This window comes from Ziziphus jujuba, chromosome 10, assembly GCF_031755915.1.
Source record: "Ziziphus jujuba cultivar Dongzao chromosome 10, ASM3175591v1".
Taxonomy (NCBI): domain Eukaryota; kingdom Viridiplantae; phylum Streptophyta; class Magnoliopsida; order Rosales; family Rhamnaceae; genus Ziziphus; species Ziziphus jujuba.
The window spans coordinates 1,285,094-1,301,550 of NC_083388.1; the positions used below are offsets into that span (position 1 = coordinate 1,285,094).

At 32.0% G+C, this 16,457-nt stretch overlaps 2 protein-coding genes across 2 annotated transcripts; both read right to left on the reverse strand.

Moving 5' to 3' along the window:
* Nucleotides 1-7,583: 7,583 nt before the first annotated feature.
* LOC125420871 (uncharacterized) lies at nt 7,584-10,444 on the reverse strand. The gene is made up of 8 exons (XM_048468180.2): nt 9,990-10,444; nt 9,794-9,884; nt 9,522-9,667; nt 9,103-9,346; nt 8,878-8,982; nt 8,465-8,647; nt 8,159-8,363; nt 7,584-8,071 (listed from the first exon to the last, which is right to left on the reverse strand). Exons 1-8 carry the CDS (start codon nt 10,442-10,444, stop codon nt 7,584-7,586), a joined length of 1,917 nt encoding a protein of 638 aa, XP_048324137.1.
* A 2,559-nt stretch (nt 10,445-13,003) lies between these two features.
* Nucleotides 13,004-15,907, reverse strand: LOC107410347 (uncharacterized). Its single transcript, XM_060812316.1, has 8 exons — nt 15,456-15,907; nt 15,255-15,345; nt 14,996-15,141; nt 14,571-14,814; nt 14,346-14,450; nt 13,941-14,123; nt 13,594-13,798; nt 13,004-13,491 (listed from the first exon to the last, which is right to left on the reverse strand). The coding sequence occupies exons 1-8, from the start codon at nt 15,905-15,907 to the stop codon at nt 13,004-13,006; spliced, it is 1,914 nt and encodes a 637-aa protein (XP_060668299.1).
* Nucleotides 15,908-16,457: the final 550 nt, after the last annotated feature.

Consider the following 16,457-nt stretch of genomic DNA (forward strand, 5'->3'; position numbering starts at 1 on the left):
AACTCCTAAGTGTGATTCTGCAGGATGGAATCAATTTTACTTTTAACCGCTTCTTTCCATAAATTCCCTTCAGGAGAATTTATGGCCTCTTGGAAGTTTTGAGGTTCACTTTCTAGCATATAAGTAAGAAAATTCGGACCGTAGAAATTTTCAGTTCTTACTCTCTTGCTACGTCTAAGCTCAACTTCAGTTTCTTGTTCTTGATCACTATCATGATTATCATCATAAATAGTATCATAAGTTCGTTTAGACTTACTCGGTCCTTCTTCCACTTTATATGGAAAAATGTGTTCAAAAAATGATGTATTTCTCGATTCCCTTATTGTGTTCTTATGTATATCAGAAATTTTTGACCTATACATGAGAAACCGATATGCACTACTATTCTGTGCATATCCTACGAAGATGCAATCAATAGTTTTGGGACCTATCTTCACCTTCTTAGGTGTAGGTAGTACTACTTTAGCTAGACACCCCCACACTCGTAAATATTTGTAGGAGGGTTATCTTCCCTTCCATACCTCATAAGGTGTTTTTACTTTATCTTTCTGGGGCACCTTATTTAAAAGGTCATTTGCCGACAGAATCGCGTCCCCCCACAAGTTCTGAGGTACTCCAGAACTTATCAACATTGCATTCATCATTTCTTTCAAGGTTTTATTTTTCCGTTCAGCCACACCATTTGATTGTGGCGAATATGGTGGAGTAACTTCATGTATTATGCCATGTTGAGCACAATACTCTCCAAAAGGAGTTACATACTCTCCACCACGATCACTTCTGATCACTTTAACTTTCCTGTTGAGTTGATTCTCAACTTCCGTTTTATAGAGAATAAATTTCTCTATAGTCTCATCCTTGCTTTTAAGCAAGTATACATAGCAATATTTCGTGCTATCATCAATAAAGGTGATAAAATACTTATTACCACCTCTAGTCGATGCGAATTTTAAATCACATATATCACTATGTATTAAATCCAAAGGTTCGTTATTTCTATCAATTGTTTGATATGATAACCTCGTTAATTTTGCTTCCACACAAGTTTCACACTTATGATTGGAATCAATTTCAAATGTGGGAATATGATTTAAGTTAATTAATCTCCGCAGAGAATTAAAATTAACATGTCCTAGTCTACTATGCCATAAAATGGAAGACTCAAGCAAGTAAACAGAAGAACTACTAGCTTTATTCATTTCTTTAGGCTTTACAGTCATTACATTCAGTTTAAATAAACCATTGAGTACATACCCCTTTCCCACAAACATCCCAAATTTGGAAAAAATAACCTTATCTGACTCAAACACTAAGCGAAAACCATGTTTGCTTAGCAGCGATCCAAATACCAGATTCTTGCGAATGTTTGGAACATACAATACATTATTCAGAGTCAGCTCTTTCCCCGAGGTCATCTTCAGGATTACTTTGCCCTTACCTTGGATTTCTGAGATAGCGGAGTTACCCATAAACAGCTTCTCCCCATTCTTCTTTGGTTCGAAGGAAGTGAACATACTCCTATCCAAACACACGTGGCGGGTCGCTCCAGTATCTATCCACCACTCTCTAGGATTAGATCCCACCAAGTTCACCTCAGATATTACAGCACTTAGGTCAATATCGTCAACCTCTTTAGTGATGTCCTCTATCACCTGTGCCTGGTTCCTCTTTCTCTTTGGCAGCCTACATTCAGTAGCTCTGTGACCCATCTTGTCACAGTTGAAGCACCTGCCTTGAAATTTGGTCTTCTTGGAGATTCCTCCTTTTGGCCCCAGCTTAGAAGCTTTTCCAATTTGCTTCTTATTCTTGGAGCCTTGACCATGCTCCACAACATTAGCCTTCAACACGGCCTTCGAAGTTCTCTTATCAGACTTCCTGTTGTCATCTTCTATGCGAAGCTTACTAATAAGAGCCTCCATATCCATCTCCTTTCTTTTGTGCTTCAGATAATTCCTGAAGTCACTCCAACTTGGAGGTAGCTTCTCAATCATACAAGCCACTTGTAATTCTTCATTCATTATCATCCCTTCAGCAAGCATTTCCTGAATCAGCACTTGCAACTCATGTACTTGATTCATTATTGGCTTCGCATCCACCATCATGTAGTCCAACAATCAGCCTGTAATAAACTTTTCTGAACCCACATTCTCGGTCTTGTACTTCCGGTCCAGTGTTTCCCATAGCTCCTTAGCTGATTTCGTGCCACAGTATACACCATACAGGGCATCAAACAGGCCATTCAGGACATAATTCCGACATAAGTAATCGGAATTATTCCATGCATCCACCACCATGAGAGTCTCCTTATCACTCTCTTCATTACTGGATGGCGCATCTTCAGTCAAATACCGCACAACTCCCAGGGTGGTCAAGTAAAATAGCATCCTCTGCTGCCACCTTTTGAAGTTTGCTCCATTAAACTTCTCAAGTTTTTCTGCATGACTAGCAGAAGGAGGCATCTGAATTCCAGAAGTCTGAGTGGGCACAGTCTTGTTGTCTCCACTTGCCATTTCTGTATCATCACACAACATAAATCAATTAGTTGTTATTTTCTATATTAACAAACTAATTATAAGCAATTTCCATAAGGAAAACACACAAAAAAGTGACTTTTAGGGTTTCTGAAGACACCATAAAAATTACTGTATACATTAAAAATACTATTCACAGTCATTATTTATCGGTACTATTCACCGGTATTGTTCATGCCACATGTCACTATGCTGACGTGCCAGGTCAGCCACGTGGCACATTAGGCTGATGTGGCAAGCCACGTGCAGCTAGGGATGATGTGGCACTGCCACATCATCAATCTGCTGACGTGGCACTGCCACATCATCACTGTGCTGATGTGGCACTGCACCACGCCATCACTCTGCTGACATGGATATGCCACGTGGCGATCCTGTTGTACTATTTTCAACATGTGTCACCACTAGAGACAGACACGCGTCTCCTGTAGCAGGTCGACACGTGGATTGTCCAGAGCGTGACACGTGGCCGTTCGCGAAGGAGACACGTGTCACCTGTATCAGGTCGACAAGTGTTCCACCGTGTCGACACGTGGCCTCGCCTCGATGCGCCATTTGTTTGTACCTCGTTTAGACACGTGGCGCTCTCTCCTTGCGACATGTGGCTAGCCATGCCATTGGGCCGTTTCTCTTGGGCCTTGATCTCAATTGGGCTTGGATCTTGGGTTGAACAGTAGCCTGTTCTAACCTTGTCTGGGCTTTAGAACTGGGCTTGACGCAATAAAATTAAAAAAAAAAAAACCGAGCCAGTCTTTGAGATACAGCCCAAACCCTAATTTCCTTTCTTCTTCAACCTTCAACCGGGTCGTTTTGACCCGATTTCTCTGGTAAACGGATCATACGACCCACAATCAAATTTTCTTCTTTTTTTTTCACTCTTCCAGTGGCCAAAAAATTGCCAAAAATAGACCAAAAGGTTTAGAAAGTTATGGGCAATTCGATTTTGGAAAGAATTTTTGATTAAAAACATAAAAATTAATAATTACCTATAAATTTTTTTTATTTCTTATACCCACAGGTTTAATACAAATTTTTTTTTTTCCTTTCTCTTGTTTCAACAATGAAACACACATGGAAATATATAATCAATATATATATATACACATAAAATGCAATATATACATAGCAATCAATAACATAATAAACAACTTAAATTTCCACATTATATTTACATATATAAAATTTGTAACACGTCTTAAGATTGTTGCAAACATAATATGTGAATATATGTAAATACATGTGGACAATTTAATACAACATAAATAAAATTAAATACAAAATAATTAAAACATTATAGAACCTGTAGGTCCTTGAAATTGATCTGCTTTCTAGAAAGGTTGATCGAGACCTGTGTGATACCACAATGTCCTTAAGATGTTTTACGCCCACCAGTGCAGGAGTTTTTTAGCGAACGTCTCCCAGGATACAACGGCTACAAAAGCTTTCAGATTCAGCACCTTTGAAGCTTTTCTTTTCGAATTATTTGAGTACCTTCCCTTTACCACTGTTTTTTGTTCTCTCTCGTTCAACTCCAAAAAAAAAAAAAAAAAAAAAATCTTTTTTTTAATTTTATTTTCTGTAAAAACTATAGAAACGTTATCAAAGAACGTGTAAGTAACCAACTCTAAACAACAAAAAGTTGTAAAGCCTTCAAACTCTCAACTTCCCACATCCAAAAATCTTTTTATTTTATTCAAAAATAATATTTTTTCAAAACAGAAACAAACAAAAGCCCAAAACCTTTTAAGGCCCAAATCATTCACATATACATGGGCCCAAACTCTAACAATCAGTACAGTACTAGAGAGTAGTGTACATACATATATATTGTTAAATAACTAGAGAGTAGTATTTGTTCTTCCCTTGGGTCCTTTTTCTTTTTTTCTTTTTTTTTTTTTTTTTTTTGGTTACAAGTTCTTTCCTTAGGCCTCTGGTAAAGTAAGAAAGAGAGAGGAAGAGATAGAGGGATATGATTTTCTCCAAATAATAATAAAAGAAAAGATAGTGGGATATGATGATGAGAATCTTAAATGCTGATTTTTGTGATTGGTGTATGCAAAGTGGTCGGTTGGTGTGAACTGTAGCAAGCAAACAAACCTTTTTTTTTTGTCCCCAATGCTCAAACCGAAAACAAACCTTAAATTTGGAAAAGAAAGTCTTGAAATGGTTACATCTTGCTACTGCCTATGCACCCATGCCATTATCATCCAAAAAAAAAAATTGATATCATGCATGTGGAATTTTTTTTTTTTTCTTTTAAAGTATTGGAAATCTTAAGGACTGCTATTTGAGAAATTTAAGAAAGAACCGTGTTTGGTGAGAATGAAAAAGAGAAAGAAAAAGAAAGAAAGGAAAGAAAATAAAAAGATTTGGAAGCTTCTTGATTTTCTAAATACTGAATAGACTTCCTTACTTCTATGACTCTGATTATAAATATTTACACAAAAAGATAGTAAAAGCTAAGGGCATGTTTGATCATATTTTCTATTTTCTGTTTTCGAAACATTGTTTTCAAAATATAGAATAGAAAATTATTTTCTGCTGTTTAATAAAAACAAAAAGAGTTTAGCCACTAATACTTGAAAACAATTTTCAAAATAAAAAAACAAAAAATATGTTTGACTAAATAATTTTTAAATTTTTATAAAAAGTTCTCATTTTTTTCTACTTCTTTTTTTTTTTTTACATAAAATGAACTTTTTTTTTTTAACATACAAGAAACCTTATATATATAATATATATATTAATGCATTCACATATTATTGAATTATATATATAAAATATATGTCAAAATATAATATAACATTTATATTCTGTTAATTTTTTTTAATTATTATTCATTGATTAATATTATATGTAATATTTATAGCTATATATTTTTTTGGAAATATTTCATCTAAACTCACAGGTTTGTATTAATTTCAATTTAGCTTCTTAGATTTTGAAAATTACAACTGGAACTATTATAGAGGATGTAGCTGAAATTATTTTGAGGGATGTGATTGAAATAATATGAAAAAAAAAAATGAAAACTGTTTGAAACCTAAGAGGAGGTAATGACATTTTTAAAACCTTAGGAATTAAATTGAAATTAATATAAATCTGAAGAGATTTATATGGAATTAAATTCTACAAGTTTAGCATAATATTTTCAACTATAAACATCTATAAAATCTCATATTAGCATAATAATAAAACTACTAACTTTTATATGTTATCAATATAGTCAAGCTACATGTTTAGATCTTCTTGACACTGCTGCAGAGGAAAGGTAAAAACAAAAATAAATAATAAAAAGGAAAAAAATAAATACAATGGGAGATAAGGGGAAATAAAAAATGGAGATAAGGGGGAGAAGAAAAAGAATAACTTATAAAAAAACAGAAAAATAATGAAAAAAATGTAAAAATTGAAAAATTAAAAAAAAATCTGATAGAAATGGAAAATAAGAAAAAAATAATGGAATAAAGGAAAAATGGAAAATTAGAAAAGAGAACAAAATAGAGAGAGAGAGAGAGAGAGAGAGAGAAAGAGAGAGAGAATATTTGATAAGGAAAAAACTAAAAATAGGGAAAAAGAACAAAATAGCAAAATAAATAATTGATATAAGAAATATTCACCCCAAAAAAACTGATAAAAGAAGTAAGATGAAAAAATAAAAAACAAAAAACTAGTAGCTATATAACGAAGGAAAGGAAAATAAAAAATAACAATAAAAAATAATTGATGTAACTTATATAGGATTCAAAAAAATATATCTATTTTTTAAGTTGTTCTATTAAAAAACAAAATTAAAAAAAAAAAGAGGACGATAAAATAAATAAATAAAAAAATTTAATTGGATACATTTATCAAGGTATAATATTATATTTTTTTCTCTCTAAGATATTTTAAAGAATTGAAGTAATATTTTCTCTCTATAACTTTCTCTCTCTATAAGATAGAAAAATATAGACTAAAAAAAAAGATGAAAAAAATAGATTAAAATAATATGTATTTTTTTTATTCAAAACAGATAAAAACATCATTTTATTGTTTTCTATTTTTTTTTTTGATTTGTTTTCTAAAACTGTTTTTGAAAACTGATAGCAAACATGTAATCTTTTATTTTGAAAATAATTTTCTATTTTATATCATAGAAAACTGTTTTAAAATCAGATAGTCAAACAAATCTTAAGTCCCTACACATGCCCAACTTTCTTTTCAACTGAGATGCTAACGTGGCACAACAAGTATAACTTAGTTGCTGACTAGGACTAACAAACACAACACCTAACATAACAGCAACGCACCTTATCATTTCCCTTGAGAAGTTTTTCAGAACCATAAAACGAGCTTTGCATAATGGTTTTGTGAACAAATCAGCTCCTTGTTCTTCTGTAGGTACGTATCGAATTTCCATGAATTTCTCTAAGACTTATATCTGGAACAAAATGGAGATCGATCTCAATGTGCTTAGTTCTCTGATGCACCATATAATTACAGCCTATGGCAGCAGCACTTAAGTTGTCAGTTCACAGAGTTGATGCTGGAAAATGAAGTTGCAATATTTCAGAAATTAAGTTACTCAGCCAGCACAATTCAACTGTTACATGTGCAATGGACCTGTACTCTGCCTCCATGCCGGAACTAACCACAACAGCTTGCTTCTTAGATCTCCATGAAATAAGATTAGTGAACCACTTATGGAACACCTGTCATCGATACCACTAGTTCAATTTGAATTTGCAAAACCTTCTCAATGAGCAGAAGAGATCTGTATATTTTATCGGTTGGATATAGGAATATATTACAAATGACATTAATCTCAATTTTAAGTATAAGTAAAAGAGTGGAATAAGTAATTAGTAACATATTAATTTTATTAAAAAAAATAAAAACTGTGTCATGTTCAACAATGTTACAATGTAAAAGAAAATATCCCCAAAAAAAAAAATGTATAGAAAGAAGGCTGAAGCCTGAACCACCAATTACTGGTGAGGACCGGGTCTTTGACAGTGAAAAGACCAAATTTCCATTGTCACAAAATCGAAGCCCAATTAGAGCCCATTTTTAACTGGATTCAATTGGATTCGTTGTAAGCCCATAACCAAACGGGTAAAGTGGATCATAATGTGGATCCCCAACATTCATTGGAAGTTGGTCAACTGTTTTGAACCAAGTTCTTGGGAGCCTCCCAGTGAAACCATAGTCGCCAAACAGAACATCAGCAATTCCATGACCTTCAGTACCAGGTAACCATGCAGCAACCAAAGCATCAATGCTCCGAATATGGGGCTCGATGACGAGAGGACGACCTGAGACGAGTAACACCACGCACTTGACTCTACCACATACATTGTTGATCACATTTGGACCAGGTTCAGCAATGGTCAAGTTTGGACTGTCCCCAAATGTCTCTGCATAAGGGTGCTCCCCAACCGCAACAATGGCATATGAGAAGTTATTCGATTGGACGAATTCAGAATCAGGATTTTCGCTGTATACAATCTCCGTATTAGGGTCTATTGCTGCTGCAATGGCACTTAGGATGGTTGTCCCTGTTTCACACAAAAGTCATATCATTTATATACACATACATATATTTTTAACTGCACATATGTATGAAAAATGTATCATGTATATACCAGCAGTGTGGTTATTGCCACTAAGTCCCTGCCAAGTCATTGTCCAGCCACCACATTGGTAGCCTAAGTTGTTAGCATGGGTTCCAGCAATCAGTATTTTGGATGTGTTTTTGGGCAGAGGAAGTACAGGAGAATCTGCATTTTCCCCATTTTTCAATAGAACAAGTGACTTCCTCACTGCTTCTCTTGCTAAATCTCTGTGAGCCTGTTAGATGTAGAAATACAAGCTTGTATTATTATCCATAGCCTGTATACTAGTTAATTAATATGTAAAGCAAATTAAAGATTAAGAGCTATCATATATACCTGGCTTCCAAGCTTGTTTACAAAGGTTTGATCAGCCCAAGGGTTCTCAAATAGACCCATAGAGAATTTGACTTTCAAAATTCTTTTAACTGCATCATTAATACGACTCATAGGGATACGCTTGTTGTTAACATGGTCAGTCAGAGTATCAATAAATTCAGTATAATTATACGGAACCATGACCTGAAAATACCAATTAACAAATAATTTTAATAAATATCGAACTAAAAATATTGTTTGTCACTGCTGATATTGTAATTAATATCCTCACTATATGTAGTAGTGATATTCATGAAAAAATCAAAAAAATAATGGTTCATTTGTGATTGTCAATGTTGCTGAATGGTGACAGATAATGATGTTGCTGAATGGTGACAGATAATGGTGCTTGTAGAGAAAATTGTATGACTAACCATGTCAATGCCAGCTTGAACACTAGCAAAAACTGAGTAGGAGTAATTTGAATGAGGTGGATAGGTAATCTTGTCAATACCCAGCCAATCAGAGATGACAAAACCCTGCAAATTTTGCACAATGTAACAAAACCATATTCATCAAGATTAAGAATTAATCATCCTTGTTACAAATGTCTATCAACAAATTAATTAATAAATTTAATCTGTTAATTAATTAGTTACCCTGAACTTGAGCGTTTTCTTTAGAAAGTCAGTTACAAGGTCACGATTAGCATGCATCTTTGTTCCATTCAAGCTAGAGTAGGAAACCATAATTGTAGAAACACCCTTAATGATGGATTGGTCATAGGCAGGCATATGAATGCTTAGCAATCCATGCCAATCAATCACTGTGTTGTTCTCATTGATGCCATTTGTTGTGCCTCCATCTCCCACAAATTGTTTTGCACAAGCTGCTACCTTATCCCTGATTATCATATACATAATATATCAAAAAAAAAAAAAAAAAAGATAAAGGTCTAGTATATAATTTCAATATTTTGATAGAATGTTACAATTTATGTGATTATTTGTTATTAAGTATTTTATGCATGTTTAGTATTTTTAGTGGAGACACAACATTTTTTGTTACATAAACTTACTTTCCACCGGTAAAGGGAAGACCCTTTCGTACGTTATTTGGAATATCACCTTGTAAGCCGTATATAATATCGGTCATTTCTGTAACAATTTTAGGATCTTCACTATAGCTCTCATAACACTTTCCCCATCTTGGATCTCGACAGACCTAAAAAGTTAAACATAAATTTGTTAAATTTAAAACATTAGAATTTTCATTAAACTTTAGGGGAATAAAAAAAAAAAAAAAAAGAGGAAGTTCTAGCTAGCTTTCATGATATTGACATTGACATACCGCAAGCAATGGTGCAAAGGCATAATTAATACCAGTAGCTCTAATTTCAAGTGCTGTGGCAATGCCAATTTTCTTCACAAGCTCCTTGTCCCTACAACATAGAAATTTACTATATACTAATTAAAAAAATATTTATAATTTCCATTTTCTCAATCCAAATAACATAAATAAAAATACATATATAAATATGTTATACCTTGTGGCACCAAGGCCAATGTTATGTGGGAAAACGGTGGCCTTGTAGACATTATGATGGCCATGAACGGCATCAATTCCATACATTATCGGTATGCCAAGCCTTGACGAAAGTGAACCATTTTGGAAGTAATTGACCATGTTAGTCCAATCCAATGCACTGGCTTTCAAACGAGGCACACTTCCTGCACCACTTATTACGCTACCAATTTTGTAATCTCTCACTATCTCAGCTGTCATATTCTCACGGTCCAACTGAACCATTTGACCAATTTTTTCCGCTAAAGTCATTCTTTTCATAAGGTCTTTAATCCTTGCATTCATAGGCTGTTTTGGGTCTTTGTATTTTATATAATTTTCTTCTTCTGCGGCTGCTTTTTCCATGTTTGTCCAGCAGCAGAAGAATAGAAATAATCCCACTATGGGGGTGGAAATAATCTTTGAACTTCTTGTCATTGAAAACTTTGCTCTCAAAATCTGTAAAACCAAAATTAATATGGAAATTATTAGCAGTTGGTAGCCTGATGGTAAATTCATAGGTCGATTTTAAATCTATGTGACTGCAATCTTTGTTGGGAAATTATATATATATATATATTATAGAAGAATAACAAATTTTGTGGGAAAGCAAAAAAATACAACATAAAAGATGATAAGAGAAAAACAAATTGGGCATACCTTTAAATCGTGTGATAAAAGCGTAAGAACATGCACTATTATGCTTAATTATCAATATGTAGTTAATAATTATAATTACTTTTGGACAATGTAAAACAGAGATATATGCATATATATATATATATATATATAGTGGACAAGGTTCTCTCCTCATCTAATCTTTGCTTAACTTTTTAAAAATGCTTTAACATGTGATGTCGAGAAATTGTAAGAAGACCTATTTTTTCAATCTAAATATGGTTATTTCCAATTAAGGTAACATTATGAATACTTATACCAAAATTTAATACTATTTCTTTACCGATAGAATGATGGGTATTCAAAATTAATATTTGATAAATAGAGTTATTAGCATTACAAAGTTACTAAATAATATATAAAATTAGTTTTGACTGTAATAAAAAAACTGAAAAGTTATGTATAAATAGTGTTAAAATATTAAAATATTTTTTTGGAAAAAATATTATTTGGTAGGACTGGAAAAAACAGAAACTGTTTTTCCAATTATTCCTATAATTATTTTAAGTTTTAACCTTAATCCAACTATGTACCGTACATTTTTATATTTGGAGTTAACGCTAAAATGGTACAAAATGTCAATTATACTTGCCCCTATTTTTCTTTACCCAAACAAAAAAAGAAAAAAAATAATAAAAAAAATAGCAGCATATAACAAATCACTTTGTAAGCAGGCATCAATGAAAATAGAGTAGTTGTTCATTTATTTAGTATTATTTTTAATTTTTTTTTCCAATACCATATTTTCTTCTGAATTTTTTTAGTACTTTTAAAGATTTTTTTTTAAAAAAATTATTCATTTCTATATTTTTTAAAAAAATTCTTCATTTCTATATATATATATATATATATATATTTTAAAGTAATGGTATAGATTTTAAAACACTATATTCTTGAGTTTTTCACCCAAAAAAATAAAATAAAATCCTCATCTAACCTTTGCCTATTTGTTTTAACCTGTGGCACTGACACATTGTATATGGTCAATATCTATTTTTTCAATCCAAATATAGTTCTTTCCTATTAAATTAACATCATTAATACATTGACCAAAATTTAATGCTATTCCTTTTCCAATAGAATGGTCGGTATTGAAAATTAATATTTGTAAATATAACGCTATTCCTTTTCCAATATAATGGTAGGTATTGAAAATTAATATTTGTTTAAAAATAATAAATAGATTTATAAACATTATGAACTTACTAAAAATATCAACAAAAAAAAATTTGACAGTGATAAAAATCTGAAAAGTTATGTATAAATAATGTAAAAATATTAAAAAAATACATTTTTGGAAAAAAAATATATTATTCTAGAGGACAGGTAAAACAAATTGTATTTCCAATTATTCCTATGATTATTTTAAGTTTTAACCTTGATCCAACTATCTGCCATACATTTTTGTATTTGGAATTAACACTAAAATGGTATAAAATGTCAAATTGACTCTACTTTTCTGTACCCAAAAAAAAAAAAAAAAAATGGTTAGCAGCATATAACAAATCACTTTGTAGTTTATAACGAGGCATCAATGAAAGTAGAGTCGTTGCACATTTATTTTATTTTATTTATTTATTTTTTTAAAAATAACATATTTTCTTCTGAATCAGTTAGTATTTCTAAATATTTTTTAAAAAATATTCTTCATTTTTTCATTGTTTGTGATTTCTTTAGTAATGGTATAGATTTTAGAATACTTTTATTATCTTGAATTTTGAATGATTTTTGTTATTTTCAACCAAAAAAATTCAGCTAAATTAATATTTATAAAGAATTCTAAGGTATTATTTTGTTTAAATATTTATTTTAAAAGTATCTATCTTCGTAAACTAGTATTTAAAGCATTTATCGATATTAGAAATGAATGAATAAACGAAGGAGGAAGACGTGGCCATTGATTTGCTCAATTTTACATTTATTTAGATTATTAAAAAATTAGACAAAAGTTAAATTTGGAGAGGATCCGGATCCATATATAATACTTAGCTAATGTAAATTTAACGAGAATTATTAGTTGAATGTAAGGAATTAATAAGTAGGACTGAAAAGACAAAAAGTAATAATAATAATAATAATAATAATAAAGTTGGATTATTTTGGTAAATTAGATTTATGATCACTGAAACTAACATAATCATTGTAATTATTAATTTTGATTAATTTACAGTTGTGCAATGAAAGAAAATTAATTAACTTTGGTGTTATATATTTTCTTTGTCAGATAGTTACAGGGGAATATTGGATATTCTTTCCACATAAGGGTACATCATTTTAAAAAAAAAAAAAAAAAAAGAGTAAGTAAATTAGAGCCCATATTTAACTGGACTGAATTGGATTCGTCGAAAGCCCATAACCAAACGGGTAAAGTGGATCATAATGTGGATCCCCAACATTCATTGGAAGTTGGTCGAGTGTTTTGAACCAAGTTCTTGGGAGCTTCCCAGTGAAACCATAGTCACCAAACAGAACATCAGCAACTCCATGACCTTCAGTACCAGGTAACCATGCAGCAACCAAAGCATCAATGCTCCCAACATGGGGCTCGATGACGAGAGGACGGCCTGAGACGATTAACACCACGCACTTGACTTTACCACATACATTGTTGATCACATTTGGACCCGGTTCAGCGATGGTCAAATTTTGACTGTCCCCATACATCTCTGCATAAGGGTGTTCCCCAACTGCAACAATGGCATACGAGAAGTTATTCGATTCCACGAGTTCGGAATCCGGATTTTCGCTGTACACAATCTCTGTATTGGGGTCTACTGCTGCTGCAATGGCACTTAGGATGGTTGTTCCTGTTTCATACAAAAAGTACATTAATTTTTATGCATATACACATACACATTTTTTTTAACTGCACATTAATTTATATGAAAAATGTGTCACGGATGATGTACCAGCAGTATGGTTATTGCCACTAAGTCCTTGCCAAGTCATTGTCCAACCACCACATTGGTAGCCTAAATTGTTAGCATGTGTTCCAGCAACTAGTATTTTGGATGTGTTTTTGGGCAGAGGAAGTAAAGGTGAATCTGCATTTTTCCCATTTTTCAATAGAACAAGTGACTTCCTCACTGCTTCTCTTGCCAAATCTCTGTGACCCTGTTAGATATATAAAAACAAGTTTGTATTAGCTATAGCCTATATACATAATTTAATTAATATATATATATATATATATATGTATAGCTAATGATACTTGTTTGCCAAGTCAAATTAAAGAATAAGAGCTACATATATATACCTGGCTTCCAAGCTTGTCCACAAAGGTTTGATCAGCCCAAGGGTTCTCAAATAGACCCATTGAGAATTTAACTCTCAAAATTCTACTGACTGCATCATTGATACGGCTCATGGGGATACGTTTATTGTTGACATGGTCAGTCAGTATATCAATAAATTCGGTATAATTGTACGGAACCATGATCTGAAAGTATCAATATTAACAAAATATTTTTATTAATACCGGATCATCAAAACTGTTATTTGTCATTATTAATTTTGTAACTAATATTGATGGTATATATTGTGGCTCATTATATATGCTGTGGTGATATTCATGTAGAAAGTCCCCAAAAAAATATTGATTGTTATTAATTATTATTGTTGGTGATAAATGACAATGCTGGTAAAGAAAATTATGACTAACCATGTCAATGCCAGCATGAACACCAGCAAATACTGAGTAGGAGTAATTTGAATGAACAGGATAGGTAATCTTATCAATACCCTGCCAATCAGAGATGACAAAACCCTGCAAATTTTGCACAATGTAACATCACCGTATTCACCAAGTTGTCAATTAATCATCCTTGTATCAAATGCTGATCAACATATTAATTTATAGGTTTAATTTTTCTAATTAATTAATTACCTTGAACTTGAGAGTCTTCTTTAGAAAACCAGTCACAAGGTTACGATTAGCATGCATCTTCTTTCCATTCCAGCTGGAATAGGATACCATAATTGTAGAAACACCCTTAATGATGGATTGGTAATAGGCAGGCATATGAATGCTCAGCAATCCATGCCAATCTATCACTGTGTTATTCTCATCGATGCCCTTGATTGTGCCTCCATCTCCCACAAAATGTTTTGCGCATGCTGCCACCTTATCCCTGATTATTGTAAACATATAATTCCATTATAATAATTATTTAAAAAACAAAGGACAAATATATGATTTTTTTTTTAAATTTTTTTACTACTTTGATATAATGTAATAAATTAATAATGGCTCACATAATTGATATTTTATTTCTAACTTGACAAATAATATTTTTAATAATATAAACTTACTTTCCACCGACAAAGGGAATGCCTTTTGGTATGTTTTGTGGAATATCGCCTTGTAAGCCATATATAATATCAGTCATTTCTGAGACAATTTCTGGATCTTCACTATAGCTTTCATAACACCTACCCCATCTGGGATCTCGACAGACCTATTAGATTAAACGTTAATTTGTTAAAGTTTAAACATTAAAATTTTGATTTAAATTAGAAAAAACAAGGGGAGAAAAATGTTCTAGCTATCTTCAAGAAATTGAAAACACACCGCAATGCATGGTGCAAAGGCATAATTTATACCCGTGGCTCTAATTTCAAGTGCTGTAGCAATTCCAATTTTCTTTACAAGCTCCTTATCCCTACAACATATGTAAAAAAAATTAGTATACTGATTAGAATATTTATAATTAATTTCCATTTTCTCAATCCAAGTAAAATGAATATTAAATAATATATAAATATGTTATACCTTGTAGCTCCAAGGCCAATGTTATGAGGGAAAATGGTGGCCTTGTAGACATTATTATGGCCATGGACAGCATCAATACCATAAATCATAGGTATGCCAAGCCTTGTTGAAAGTGAACCATTCTGGAAAGTATTGAACATGTTAATCCAATCCAATGCAGTGGCTTTGAAACGAGGCACACTTCCTCCAGCACTTAATAAGCTACCAATTTTGTAATCTCTCATTATCTCAGCAGTCATATTCTCACGGTCCAACTGAATCATTTGACCAATTTTTTCTTCTAAAGTCATTCTTCCCATAAGGTCTTTAATCCTTGCACTTATAGGCTGTTTTGGGTCTTTGTATTTTACATAGTATTCTTTTTCTGCTGCTGCTTTTGCCGTGCTTGTCCAGCAGCATAAGAATAGCAATAATCCCACTAGAGGGATGGAAATAGTCTTTGTACTTGACATTGAAAATTTTGCTTTCAACATCTGTAAAACCAAAATCAATATTGAAATGAATTTAGTAGCTAACTTCATAGAACGGAATTCAAATCTATTTGATTGTAATCTTCGTTAGGGAGAAAAAAAAAAATTTGTTTTAAGGTAGAAGAAATACAAACTTTGTAGAAAGCAAAGAAGAAGCAATTAATCATCATAATACAAAATAAAAGATGATAGGAGACAACAAAAGGCATACCTTCAGATCATATGACCAAAGGGAAAGAACGTGCACTAGTATTCTTAATTATCAATGTAGTAATAATTATAATTACTTTTTGGACAATCTAAAACAGAGATATGTGTATATATAGTAGTTAACCAAGGTAAATTTAGGGACAGTTAGTTGAATATAAGGAATTAATGAGCTGGTCTCTATAAACAAAAAAATGATAATAATGGATAAATTCGGATTATTTTTGTAAAATTAGTTCAACATAATTATTTTAGCTAAGATCACAGAAACTAACTTAGTCATTGTAATTATTATGTTGGATTAATTTGTAGTTAAAGAGGCAGT

Bases quoted from the DNA above. Each gene is read 5' to 3' on its own strand.
- LOC125420871 (XM_048468180.2), bottom strand. From the start codon at position 10,444: ATGACAAGAAGTTCAAAGATTATTTCCACCCCCATAGTGGGATTATTT. The intron at 8,983-9,102 runs GTAACTAATTAA...CAAAATTTGCAG, and splicing joins AGAAAACGCTCAAGTTCAGG to GGTTTTGTCATCTCTGATTG. The intron at 8,072-8,158 runs GTATATACATGA...TGTGTGAAACAG, and splicing joins TGGCAATAACCACACTGCTG to GGACAACCATCCTAAGTGCC.
- LOC107410347 (XM_060812316.1), bottom strand. From the start codon at position 15,907: ATGTCAAGTACAAAGACTATTTCCATCCCTCTAGTGGGATTATTGCTA. The intron at 15,346-15,455 runs GTATAACATATT...CATATGTTGTAG, and splicing joins ATTGGCCTTGGAGCTACAAG to GGATAAGGAGCTTGTAAAGA. The intron at 14,815-14,995 runs GTAAGTTTATAT...TACAATAATCAG, and splicing joins ATTCCCTTTGTCGGTGGAAA to GGATAAGGTGGCAGCATGCG.